Source organism: Cryptotermes secundus, unplaced genomic scaffold, assembly GCF_002891405.2.
Source record: "Cryptotermes secundus unplaced genomic scaffold, Csec_1.0 scaffold967, whole genome shotgun sequence".
NCBI lineage: Eukaryota > Metazoa > Arthropoda > Insecta > Blattodea > Kalotermitidae > Cryptotermes > Cryptotermes secundus.
Genome location: NW_019731236.1, coordinates 74,888 through 88,120, shown reverse-complemented (window position 1 = coordinate 88,120; position 13,233 = coordinate 74,888). Strand labels below are relative to the sequence as shown.

General features: G+C 38.4%; 1 protein-coding gene across 1 annotated transcript in view; it reads right to left on the bottom strand.

The window, feature by feature from the left end:
* Nucleotides 1-13,233, bottom strand: part of LOC111866631 — a 40,197-nt gene that overhangs the window by 8,851 nt on the left and 18,113 nt on the right. Inside the window, exons 4-7 of the mRNA XM_023855764.2 lie at nt 5,276-5,432; nt 3,153-3,282; nt 2,877-3,070; nt 2,104-2,266 (exon numbers count right to left, since the gene is read on the bottom strand). Of these exons, the coding sequence (XP_023711532.1) occupies nt 2,104-2,266; nt 2,877-3,070; nt 3,153-3,282; nt 5,276-5,432 (644 nt within the window). The remainder of the gene's footprint in view (nt 1-2,103; nt 2,267-2,876; nt 3,071-3,152; nt 3,283-5,275; nt 5,433-13,233) is intronic.

Below are 13,233 nucleotides of genomic sequence, written 5' to 3'. Positions count from 1 at the left end.
TCCCAAGGGGACTACTTTGAAGGTGATGGTGCAGAATAAGATCCAGGTAAGACATAATAGTTTTTATTAATATACTAGCTGTACCCGGCCATGCGTTGCTGTGGCTCAGTCTGGTTAAATGGAAAAGAAAGAAAAGATAAAGCGCACATTTCTAATATGTTTAATTTCACAATGCTTGTGGGTATACAAAAATTTTTTGTTGTTCCATTGTCTGTGCAGATAGAGATTGTCTGGTTTGCCGACTCTAGAACACGCAACATATTGATTGAGAACTTTGTTTGTGATTTCTAAGTGCAAATATTCAATCATTATCAACGCTTCGCTATCAACGGCGGTTAATTTCAGACTGACTGCTCTGTGTCGAAGATGGGCTATTTATACCTCGGCGGTTGCTATATAATGCCCTCTGTTGTCTATCACCGGGGAAACGCTGCTTTGTTGATTCCACGATTCCTATGCAACGACCCATTCTTATTGCATTGTCTCTGTGGGAACGCTATTGTCGCTACCTATGCAACGGTCTGTTCCAGCGTTACTATGGAAGTGACTCCTGGATTCCAAACATGTGACATGTTTTTACCTGTCACGGGTGTGACATCTATATAATAGGTATATAAAAACACGGGCGTATCCGAATGCAATGTTGTGTCAAAATTTCAAAGCAATTGGTGAAGAACTTTCGGGGATTTAAGATCCTGAACAAACGTACATTTACATTTTTATTTATATAGAAGAAGAAGATAGATAGAAGATAGATCGATATCTTTAATGATTTTAACATCATAAAGTATTAAAATACAATTTTAGTGAGTGACATATTCTTGATGTCTCTTAAATTGTTGCATTATTTACATGTACTTTGATAATAAGAATATGTTGCGTGTTACCTATGTAACATTGTTGTGGTCACGTGTCTCCTATTCAGTGTGACAAATAACTTCCACGTACGTCTCGGATTCAGCGAATAAGTTATTGAACGCTCACTTCTACACCAGCGAGTACAATTATTATCATGTCCAGTATCACCAACAAACTCTTCAGAGCTGGATTATTATAACCTGGTTTCGGATGCAATAGAGGGCACTTTCGCCCAGGATTCGATTTCACGTGTTCTGTGCTCGTTGCCACAGAAATGCATTATTTCTGTGCTGTTTCAACAGTTCGTTGCCATGGTTATTCCCAGGCAACGATCTGTTGGTATTCGATTTGTCGCTGTGGGAACTCAACAATTTCAATTGTAGGCATTGCGCAGCGATGGACGATATATAACACGTTACGGTATATTAATATTGAGTACAAATAGTATTTTAACAACCAATCAACCTGTCACAGGTGTGACATCTATATAATAGATATATAAAAACACGCGCGTATCCGAATGCAATGTTGTGTCAAAATTTCAAAGCAATCGGTGAAGAACTTTCGGGGATTTAAGATCCTGAACAAACGAACATTTACATTTTTATTTATATAGATTTCAGGAACTTTTGGATAGTACCTTGTATTACTGATTACATATTCCACAACTGAGTTTCAATTAAAAATAATTATGGTGGGAGTTTAGTGATGCATAGGAGTTGTTAAATGTCAAGTAGCATTTAAGGACGTAAGGTTCACATTTTATGCTTTGTGTTCAAAGCCCTAGTTTTGGGAGACTCTTTTTAAGCCTTTTCATCCCAAGAGAGAGATGGAAGACCAATGGAAAGTGTTGATTTTAATTACATCTACACTTTACCAGTTGTTTGATAAGATTTCCACAAAAACTGAGAATGTCTGATTTCGGCTTAAAAGAAAGCATAGTGCTGAACTGAGAGAAACCATCAGCATAACAACTTTTGATGTAATACCTTTATGCAAAAGTTTATCTAAATCTGTGCAACAGACACAGAGATGAAATGCAAATATATGGTCACAGCTTCCTCATTGTACATTCATTTTATGCCTTCAGGCAATGAATGCATAAAAACTTCAAACAAGAAATTTATAGTACTTGAAACTTAGCTTACAACTTCATTAATAAGAAGGCTAGTATATATTTCAGAAGAGGTTTGACTGTCACAAAGTGTAAGATCCAGTAATAAAACCCTTGTCAGTAAACTCAACCTGTATTGTCATTTTCGCCTGGCAATTCAATATCTGAATCTGGTGATGGAGACGGAGCATTAATGTCCGGAGATGGGACAGGACTGATGTCCTTCAGTGTGGGAATCAATTCATCGAGACGACGCTTCAGATTCTTTACACGGCTACCAAAATTCCTGTAGGCCTGCAACAAAACAGTATTAATACACACATTAATTTAATGAAGATACGAATGAATAATATCTGTATGAAATGGAACCCGATCTAATAGACTGAATACTGCATAATTATACAAATATATTAAAAACTCCAAAAATTTGTACTCACTACTTTTAGGAGCCCTACAATGAATCAAATATTCAAGTGTGTGCACTGAATAACAAGCCATGAGTACACAGTTTTACCTTCAGACAGACCCAACAGAGTGTCTCCCACCCTCTCCCCTAAAGATGGAAAAAGATTCAGTTTCCAACACACTGTGTTCTTGGATGGTCAAAGTCCGATAAGTCAGTAATGCCTTGACTGTTTACAGTTATTCCACAGACAACAGTAACATCTAACTAGGAATAAGAACTACTGAATCATTAGAATGGGTCAACCCTTCAATGTGAAATAAGCTGTTTTCCTTGTTGCAACCTGCTTTCTTGGACACATTTATATTCAGCGAGGAGACATTGTCAAGTTTCAGCTCAAACTAAATTCTGGTAGGTTAGTTAGTGGCTCCTAGATCTATGAATCACTGTCTTGAATTACAAAAAAATATTACAGTTTGTCAGTACTGATATAATACTCACATTGGCTACAACTTTAGCCTCTCCTTTTTGAGTTTCGTAGAAGGCATCAGCATGTTCAAGTAATTCGATAAGAACATTCCTCTCTTTTATCTCCAGTTCCAAAGCTCTCACAAATCCCTGCATTTTGCTGACACCTTCATCAACTTCTGCAACTATGTCATCCCCTTGCCTCCTATCTGTAACATTACGGCAACCTGCAGTTTAATGCAATAGAAATAATGTTACTGATACCAAAACACGCACAGTGTTTCTTTATCTAAAATTTTCATGCAATACCTTTCAAATGACTAAATAAAGCATCTGCATCTGAGAAAGAGAGACGACTTTCATTCAGCCTCTTCAATTTCAGATCAGTATCGTCTTCCAGCTTCTTGCAGCTGCGAATCTTGGCAATCAGTACAGGAGGCTAAAAACGGAATGAACTTACATTAGAACAAAACAGAATTTGTTTCTCTCCTACTTTTGTTAAGAAGCTTACAAGTGATGCACATCATATAGTTGATTATGTTCTATCATTTCATACATAACAGATCAGATTATACTAGACTAAAGGTATGAATGTTAAACAACCCTTGCATTGTGACTGTCTTTGATCTACTGTGCATCCCCTTTCTAATATTTAGCCCCTTGGTTTCATCATGAAATCTTAATTATGTTACAACCTCCATCATACAGGACATGTAGGGAAGGTGGGTCCTTCTTTATTATGATATAATTTGCAGTTTGGACTATTTATCAGTCCCAGTTTGGACAGGTGTCCCTTCAAATGACAATGTCCTGTACATAGTCTTAGTTCCAGCTACTTGCTATTCAAAGCCAGTAGTTCCCTAGTTCTATTAATAGAGGGCTGCTTAGTGAAACCATCTGCATGCTATTGTCCAGATGTGGACTGTCAATACTTCTGACATCTGCTGTTAAACTAAACCCTGATGGCCTGCTTAGCAACTCTTTTCAAGATACTGCAAGCCATTCCAGGTCATATAGGTAGATGTTCATAACCTGTTTTTGCCAACTAACCAGCAATTTCTTTCTCTTTATGCCCTTTTGTCCTGGCACCCATATCAGTTGTGTATACTGTTACAGTTTCACTGAGGTTGTGACATTAGTTTAAGAAAACCTTCAACTCTTCTGTTCCAATAATGCTAATAATAATGAGAATGCCGAATGGCTCTTCGTTGTTTTCATATCCCTGTGATAACTTCAAAGACGAAGAAATACTGCCACACACATACATTGCCATAGAAACCTTAGTGTCACATTGTGTGTAACTGGATTGCCTACTTACACATTTAAACCATTTTTGGATATTACAAGTATAAGCTGGAAGGAACATTTTTTGAAGGTTTATAAATTCTTGTAATATTAAGGTTGCACTGTATAATTCATTTGGAGGAGTTCATAAACATTTTTTAACCACATATTAAACCTTTGACGTGGTCATTTAAATTCCGCGGCCGCGGCTCCTGCGGTAATATATTCAGCCGGCCATTTAAATTTTGCTCGAAAATTATTTATTCATCATTGTTCTTAAATTCTATGAGATAGGAACATGNAACACCAGCACATATCAGTCTCTGGTGTTTATAGCTTCAGAGCAAACAAAACACATCATTCATAACAGAAACAGCTCGCAATAGCCACAGGAACGTTGCTGCAAGACAGGCATATGTAACGACGACTTAGCGCTCTTAAACGCGTGTGTCATTAAATACAGTCCTCCTGACAACAGGCCAGTGAAAAATCTAACAATCTACAGCAAAACCATCAATTATTATGGGCGTTATAACATACGTGTGCAGCTGGACGAAACATACACGTCGAACCCCCCCAGACGATTTAAATCCCTGACGAAACATACACGACGAACCACGGCAACGGGTTAAAACACCTCTGCACAGGCATGATAAACACTTCTACCTCAAGGTGGAGCAAATTCCCTGTTCAGACATAAAACTTGCACAGAAAACATTTATATTATTCCTAATACAATACTCAGATACTAAAATGTAGACACTCTTCCTCTACACAAGGGAGAGACCCAAAGGGTGTATTAACACCTACAGTAAGGCATTAACCTGTTAGTCACTATGGCTACTGGGTCCTGAATGTCTTGAAAGACAAACCCAATAAGAAGACACAATTTCCAGGCACTCTCTGCTTCATTTGTCTGCATTTGATAGGACAAGGGCATGCTTTGATGTTTCTTTCTTAATGGGGAGTTTGATGAATGGCTTATATTACAATTCAGATGAAGCATCATTCTAAGCAGCTATATTTACCTTTTGTGAACTTATGCTGACCGACATTTACATTATAAATGAATGCAAGAAAATTTTTGAAAATGCAAACACAGTAAAAACTTATCTTATGTTCATATATGACAATTTGCATCTCCTTGCCTGAAAATCTGAAGTGTCAGTGACCATTTCAGTACTCGTTTTCTTGGTCGTTGTACTCAGAAGTCCCGAGAGATCAGATATGAAGGCTTCATCATATATACCACGTTCATCCCAAATTTTGAATATGCGAAGTATTCTGTGTTTTACTTTCTCTTCCCTGAAAATGAGAGCAAACATTTTAGCAATAATTAATCCAAATGGAAGGAAAATACATTAAGCCCTGGGAATGCTTGATGACTGCTCTATGATGATCCACGCTGACCTGTGTCTGTTTTGTGTCTGTGTAAATTCGTTACATTTATTACATTCTGCTTCATTTCTGAATATACTGAAAGGTAGATAGACCTGCATATCCAGTGATATGAGCTTCACTCCCCACTCTCCATTGTAAATTTTGACCCTATGGCCAAAACTGTGCATAAGCATACCATGAAACATGTTTTTAGGAAATAGTGCTGTGTGCAAGGTCATGTTCGTAGGTTGTACAGAAAGTCATGAGCAATTTTTTTTCCTGTAACCTGGGAACAGCAGACGAAAGAGAGTACAGTGGTAGGTGAAACCGGCTGTTGTGTCTTGTGTGTCTTGTGACATCAACAGCTTGCATCACGTGACCAGTATCACTCCTAACAAAATGGCCAACAACGATATGTCGTTTCACCAGGGTGCTGTCATCGAATTTCTTGTGAAAGAGGAAATCCCTGCTGCAGAAATTCACCAGAGACTTCAGCATGCTCATGGAAGTGTGTGCATGGGTGCGAGCAGTGTTCGAAGATGGGTGAAACATTTTAAAGATCGGAACACAAGCATTCTTTACAAACAGTTTACATCTGATGGGGCATACTTTCATCTCTCTGGCTATGTCAACAAACAAAATTTCCAACATTTGAGCAATGAACAGACCAAGCAGGTTTATGCAAACCTCTACAGTGAAAGAGTTGCAGTCTGGTGTGGCACATCTGCCTCTGGAATTATCGGACAATACTTTCTTTAACCTTTAAATGCCGGACTTCTGAAATGGTGGTAAGCTTGAACTGGCCGAAGTTTATTTAAATGCCCACTGCTACTCTGCATTTAAATGTCCGTTCCTGTTAGGGCGCTTAACAATTTTAAGCTTTGTGTTTAAAAATGCTCTATCCAACTAAATTTTTATGATAAATGGATGGAATTAACTTTGTTTGTATCAGCAAAGAACATAGTGTCGCATATTGTAACAGAAGATTTGAAAATTTTTATACAAAGAGTTATACTCTATTTTCAATTTTTTTCTTTTAATTTTGATGTGTACTGCAAAAATGGTTTCCCAGTTCTTCACAGAGTTGTTTTGCATTATGAATTCATTTCTGTTTGTAACATTTGACAAATTTTAGCAGTTCCTGGTGTCATAAAACAAATGGAAGCAATAAAATCATTTGGTCTCCTGCTAGCACTGCTTACACTCTTCAGTTTTTCGAATCTTTTGACTAAAAGACAGAAGAACGAAAGAATAGCTATTCAAGAGAAAGCTAGAGGGGTCCCTTCTTCAGTGCTAAAACCTTCCGTTATGGCTGCAAGAGATTATTGCCCTTTCTAGGGTCGTGAACAGACAGTTGCATCGTGGCTGAGATACAGAGTGCAATCTGTTTTTTGTGCGTTCATAGTGAAATCAAATACTGTAATTTCATTTCAGCATATATATATACAGGGTGTCCCAGGAGGAATGTGCCNTATATATATACATCAAGCAGATAACAACAAAAAAGGTATGTACGTAGAATTTTACTATATATTTTTAACACATTAATCTGCAGAATCTGCAATAAAAGTACTGGCTCATGGATGAGTTTAGTCATAACTCATAGGTATATTTGTTTTTGCTGTTGTTCACTTAGATATCATTTTAATTCCTCTATTATGGTTTTACTCAAGTCTGTCTGGTAATTACTACATTTAAAAATAAATATTTAGGACTGTGCATGCGCTTCTACTAGCAGTGTGTGCGCGCGCTTCCACTAGCAGAGTTTAAATGCCCGACTGGCCAAAACGGGGTACTTCGGCCACAACGACCATACTCATCACTGGCCCGATCGGGGCACTTTGGCACTTAAAGGTTAAAGAAGGTAGCTACACAATGCCCACAGACTCAGTGATATTGAATCATGGTTGAAATGTCACAAGTGGTTGATTCCAACACAATGGGACAACTGCACATACAGCTGTGGAATGAAGGAACTGTTTGACGGCCATGTTTCCTGTGAGTCTCATTTCACATAGCAGTGTGTGCGCGCGCTTGTCTAGGTCTCCTTACTTGCGTGTCTAGGTCTCCTGACCAGACAGCACCCAACTTCTTCCCACAGGTATACTTAAAATCTGAAGTTTATGTCAACATACCTCACACCACCATGGAGTTTAAAAAGCATATCAGTGATAAAATTAAAGCAAATGACAGTACTACTGTCAAGAACTGTGGAGAGTTTTCAATGTAATTTGAAGACCGTATTACATACTCAAAAAGATATTTTAAAAAAATAATGATCTCACAATTTCTATTATACTATTGCTCTTCCAATGAAGTTCCTTTTTATTCAACCCAATCCCTTCAGTAGACCTCTACAAAACATCACTTTACACTGCTACACCTGTATAATACTGGTATGTATGTACTTCATAATCCATTCCTATGAAAATCTATTTTACAGATAAACTAGCATAGCAATCAAAGCAAATAAGTTCTGACGGACAAAAATGACACTATTAAGATAGAGATACTAAGTTATTCATTAATGCTGTGGTGCAGCAGCTACAAATACAGTCTTTTACATTACAACTGCTACCCAACATATGGCAGCATTAATGCCAAAACGAAGTGATGAATGTTATACTGAGGAACTGCTCAACGGTCAAGGAAACCTGGCTACAACACACAGCAGAAAGAACATTTCTCCCAGAGTGCTGTTGTAACTGCCAGTAGCAGAATGAGTCATTAGCGCTGATAAACGCGTCCCGTTAAGAGGNTCACTTTACACTGCTACACCTGTATAATACTGGTATGTATGTACTTCATAATCCATTCCTATGAAAATCTATTTTACAGATAAACTAGCATAGCAATCAAAGCAAATAAGTTCTGACGGACAAAAATGACACTATTAAGATAGAGATACTAAGTTATTCATTAATGCTGTGGTGCAGCAGCTACAAATACAGTCTTTTACATTACAACTGCTACCCAACATATGGCAGCATTAATGCCAAAACGAAGTGATGAATGTTATACTGAGGAACTGCTCAACGGTCAAGGAAACCTGGCTACAACACACAGCAGAAAGAACATTTCTCCCAGAGTGCTGTTGTAACTGCCAGTAGCAGAATGAGTCATTAGCGCTGATAAACGCGTCACGTTAAGAGGCCTGGGGTTTACTCAGCCTCTAACTGAAATGAGTACCAGGAATTAATTAAATAATTTTCCTGGGGAGTGAAGCGCGGCCAGCGTGTAAGGCTGACGTTACCGCCATCTTTGAGCCAATTGTCAAGGTAATGTGGGACCCTTAACGTCTCACAACTCTATGGGCCTTCATGGCCTGCTAGAGGGATAGCTTTACTTACTTACTGTTAAAGGTGTTGATAGGCAGTCGGCATTTATGCTGAAATGAAGTTCATTATTGAACAGCACGAGTTAATTGTCGAAACTTTTGCAAGGAAAAAATTTATAGAAAATGTATCTGTAAGTTTCATCGTAAATATCATGACTCACCAGTTCCCACAAAGTCGTGCGTATCCAAGCTAGTGAAAAAGTGGTGGGCCATAGGTTCAGTGTGTGTCATAAAGAAGCAACTGAAGAGGATCATGCTGACTGAAGAAAAGGTTCAGGATATTGAGGCATGACTATAGATCAGTCTTCGAAAATCAGTAAGATGTTTAGCACAGGAAACGGTTGTTTCGCTCAGCCACAAAATCAAATTGTGCTCAGCCACAAAATTAATCAAATTTTGCTCATATAAAATAACAACTGTGCATGAGCTGAAACAACCAGATTATGCAGCAAGAAATCGCTTTCGCAACTGGCTGCTGCAAAATGTGCACGATGGAATTGTGGATGCACAGCTTCTGTTCATGACTGATGAGGCGTGGTTTCACGTCAGTGGCCATGTCAATGAGTATGGAGCAATGAAAATCCTCACGTTATACAAAAAGTGGCATTACATAGTGAAAAGGTTGGGGTTTAGTGTGCTGTAAGTCCGTGGTGATTCATTGGCCCCTTATTTTTTCACAAAACCATGAACTCTGACCGCTATGTTAATGATATACTGAATCCATTCTTCAGTCAGCTCACTGCTGAAGAAAGACAATATGGGTATTTTCAGCAAGACATCGCTACAGCACACATGGCTAATGCAACCATGGTCACAATACAGGAAGTGTTTGAAGACAGAATAATAAGCAGGGGTTTGTGGCCTCCCAGATCCTCAGATCTGTTTTTGCGACTTTTATCTTTGGGGAAAACAGAAGGGAAAAGTCTACAAGAATAATCCTCGCAGCACTGAACCTCTGCAGAATGAAATAACATGCCACTTTTTCACAAGCTTGCATACACATGACTTTGTGGGTACTGGTGAGTCAGGATATTTACGACGAAACTTACAGATACATTTTCTGTAAGATTTCTCTCTTTGTAAAAGTGTCGACAGTAAACACATGCTGTTCAATAGTGAACTTCATTTCAGTATAAATGTCGACCGCCTACCAACACCTCTAACAAAAGACTGACCATTAATGCGACTTACTGCAGTGACAAGATCAGACCACCTGACAGCACGTGTTTACCAGCACCAATGATTCATTCTGCTATTAGTAGTTACAGCAGCAATCTGGGAGAAACACTGTGTCTGCTAGATGCTGCTTCAAGATTTCCTCGATGGTTGAATGCCCTGTATATCCAATGCAAACAAACCTCACTACGCAGAATCCTTCACAAGATTCTAGTAATACTCATTCACTTAATTAATAATCCAACATTTACAGAATTCAGAAGTTCATTACCTTGTATACAAAAGCCAATACTGTTCCATATCCTACACTAGATAGATCCAGCCACATCACTGCACCCCATTTAAGATTCCTTAAATATTAACTAAGAAGCTGGGATAGTGTAGTCGATATAGCAACTGGCTATGGGCTGGATGACCAACGGGTTGGAGTTCAAGTCCCAGTAGGGTCAAGAATGTTCTCTTCGCCACATCATCCAGACTGGCTTTGGGGCCCACCCAGCCTCCTATTCAACGGGCACCTGGGGCTCTTTCCCCAGGGGTAAAGCAGCAGGGGTATGAAGCTGACCACTCACCTCAAACTAGTGCTGAGGTCAAGAAATTGTGGGTCTAGACATCCACTCCCCCATACACCTTAATGGCATAGTGCTTAATTAGCTGAGCACAGGGACAACTTTATCTTTTTTACCTATTATAATATTAACTTCTCATCTATACATATGTCTCACAATCTGTCTCTTTCTGTAACGTTCTCATATTAAAATTCCTTATATAACTTTAATTTCTCCAACACATGCTACTCATGTTATTTTCCTTAATTTTCTCACCATAATATCTGGTAAAGACTGCAAATTATGAAGGCCTTCATTAGATCATTTTCTTAAGCCTATGAGTACCAGGAATGTTCCTGGGGGTAAATGGAGGCCGGCGTGTAAGGGTGACAACCTTCCCACCATCTGTGAGCCGACTGTATAAAAAATGTGGGACCCTCGATGTCTCACAACCCTATGGGCCTCCACGGCCTGTTACAGGGATAGCTTTACCTTTCTACCTTATCTATTTTTATAAATAAACGTGATAAGACAATTAAACAAAATTTAATGCTAAGTAACAAAATAGATAACTTACAGTCCAGTGTGACACACAAGTTCACCACACTTCGGTCTTCACTCGCCTTACATGTTTTGATTCAATAGAATCATTTTCAGAGGCATACCAGTACGAGTAGGAAACACTGTCACGTAAGATTTGACATTATGCACTAAGGTTATAAATAGTGCTCACTGTATCACAATTTGCCCTTTGCATTCACTTTGACATGTAGATTTACGTAAGATGTTGTTTCGTTTAGGCGTCTTTTCTGGGTATTCGATTGGAATTTCCCACTGCACGCAAGGTGATGTTTACTTTTCTTAAAACAGCTTCCTTATGTATTTAAAATTGTGTTCAAATTCTTCTGTGTTTAAAAAGTTAGTTATTATGTTAAAATCGTGAACCAACATTGGGTCATGTTGCTGTTTCTCCGGACGGTAGGAGATGTCGATATTTCTCTGCGTTGTGTGTTCTTATTGTNCGTCACACTAACAATCACAAAATAGATATCTTACAGTCCAGTGCGACATACATACGACACAGCACGCACGTATACTACACAACTAACAATAAGAAACAAGAAAAGTAAACATCACATTGCATGCAGTGGGAAATTCCAATCGAATACCCAGAAAAGACGCCTAAACGAAACAACATCTTACGTAAATCTACACGTCAACGTGAATGCAAAGGGCAAATTGTGATACAGTGAGCACTAATTATAACCTTAGTGCATAACGTCAAATCTTATGTGACAGTGTTTCCTGCTCGTACTGGTACGCCTCTGAAGATGATTCTACTGAATCAAAACATGTAAGGCGAGTGAAGACCGAAGTGTGGTGAACTTGTGTGTCGCACTGGACTGTAAGTTATCTATTTTGTTATTGTTAGTGTGACGGACCAGAATGAGACAAATCAAATTAATGCTAAGTGAATATGTTAAATCAGAAATCTACTCTATTGAACTTTTAGACTTTTAGTTCAAGCATGAAATCTGTCAATATTTAGTTTCTGCATTCTACTGTGTGTTCCATGTCATGTGGGTCCCTTGCCACCACGGCACAATGCGTCCTCAGGTTGCAGATGGAGGAAATGGCCTCCAGATACGGAAGGTAGATGCAAATATATTTGGGGGAGAGGGGAAACCATTCGAGGAGAGCCGACAAGGGGTGGCCCTCCAGCTAACGACTCCTCACCATAAAAATAACCTTGTTATGAAAGATCACAAGATACCTCAGAACTGGACAGACTCTTTGGATAAAAGACCTAAATTAAAGAAAATGGATATGAGATTTGGTACTATTCTATGACGAACTAGAACATGTATTCAATGAATACCAACTGAAGATTCTGTTAGGAGATTTCAATGCCAAAGTAGATGGAAGAAATTTTCAAACCAACAACTGGGAAAGAGCGTTTGCATGAAATTAGTAACAAAAATGGAGTTAGAGTAGTAAACTTTGCCACATCCAAAAATCTTATTGTAAAAGTATGTTGCACATCATAAAATTCAACAACTCCTGATGGAAATACGCACAACCAAACTGACCATATTTTGACAGATAGGTGATGGCATTCAAGTATACCTGATGTCCAATAGTGCAGAGTAGCAGACTGATACTGATCACTACCTAGTGGTGGCAAAATTTTGGGAGAGACTGGCAGTGAGTAAACAAACAATGCAGAATTCATGTGGAGAGGTTCAAACTCAAGAAACTGAACAAGATAGAGGATAAAGAGCAGTATCATGTTGAAATCTCAAATAGGGTCGCAGCTTTGGAAAATTTAAGAGACTGAGGTGGATATTAATAGAGTGTGGGAAACTATTAAGAGAGAATATCAAAATTTCAGGCAAAGAATTGAACAAGCATAAGCCATGGTTCAATGAAAGATTCCAAAATTATTACACCACAGGAAACAAGCCAAACTGCAATGGTTACAGGATCAAAGCAAAATAAACGGGGATAATCTGACAAATACAAGATTTGAAACCAGTAGGTATTTCAGGAATAAAAAGAGGGAATACCTGAAAGACAAAATTGATGAGCTCAGACTGATTAAATTGTGTTTAAACATAATGTATAATAAAGTCCATATAGGTAAACATTTGTCTAATAATTTTCT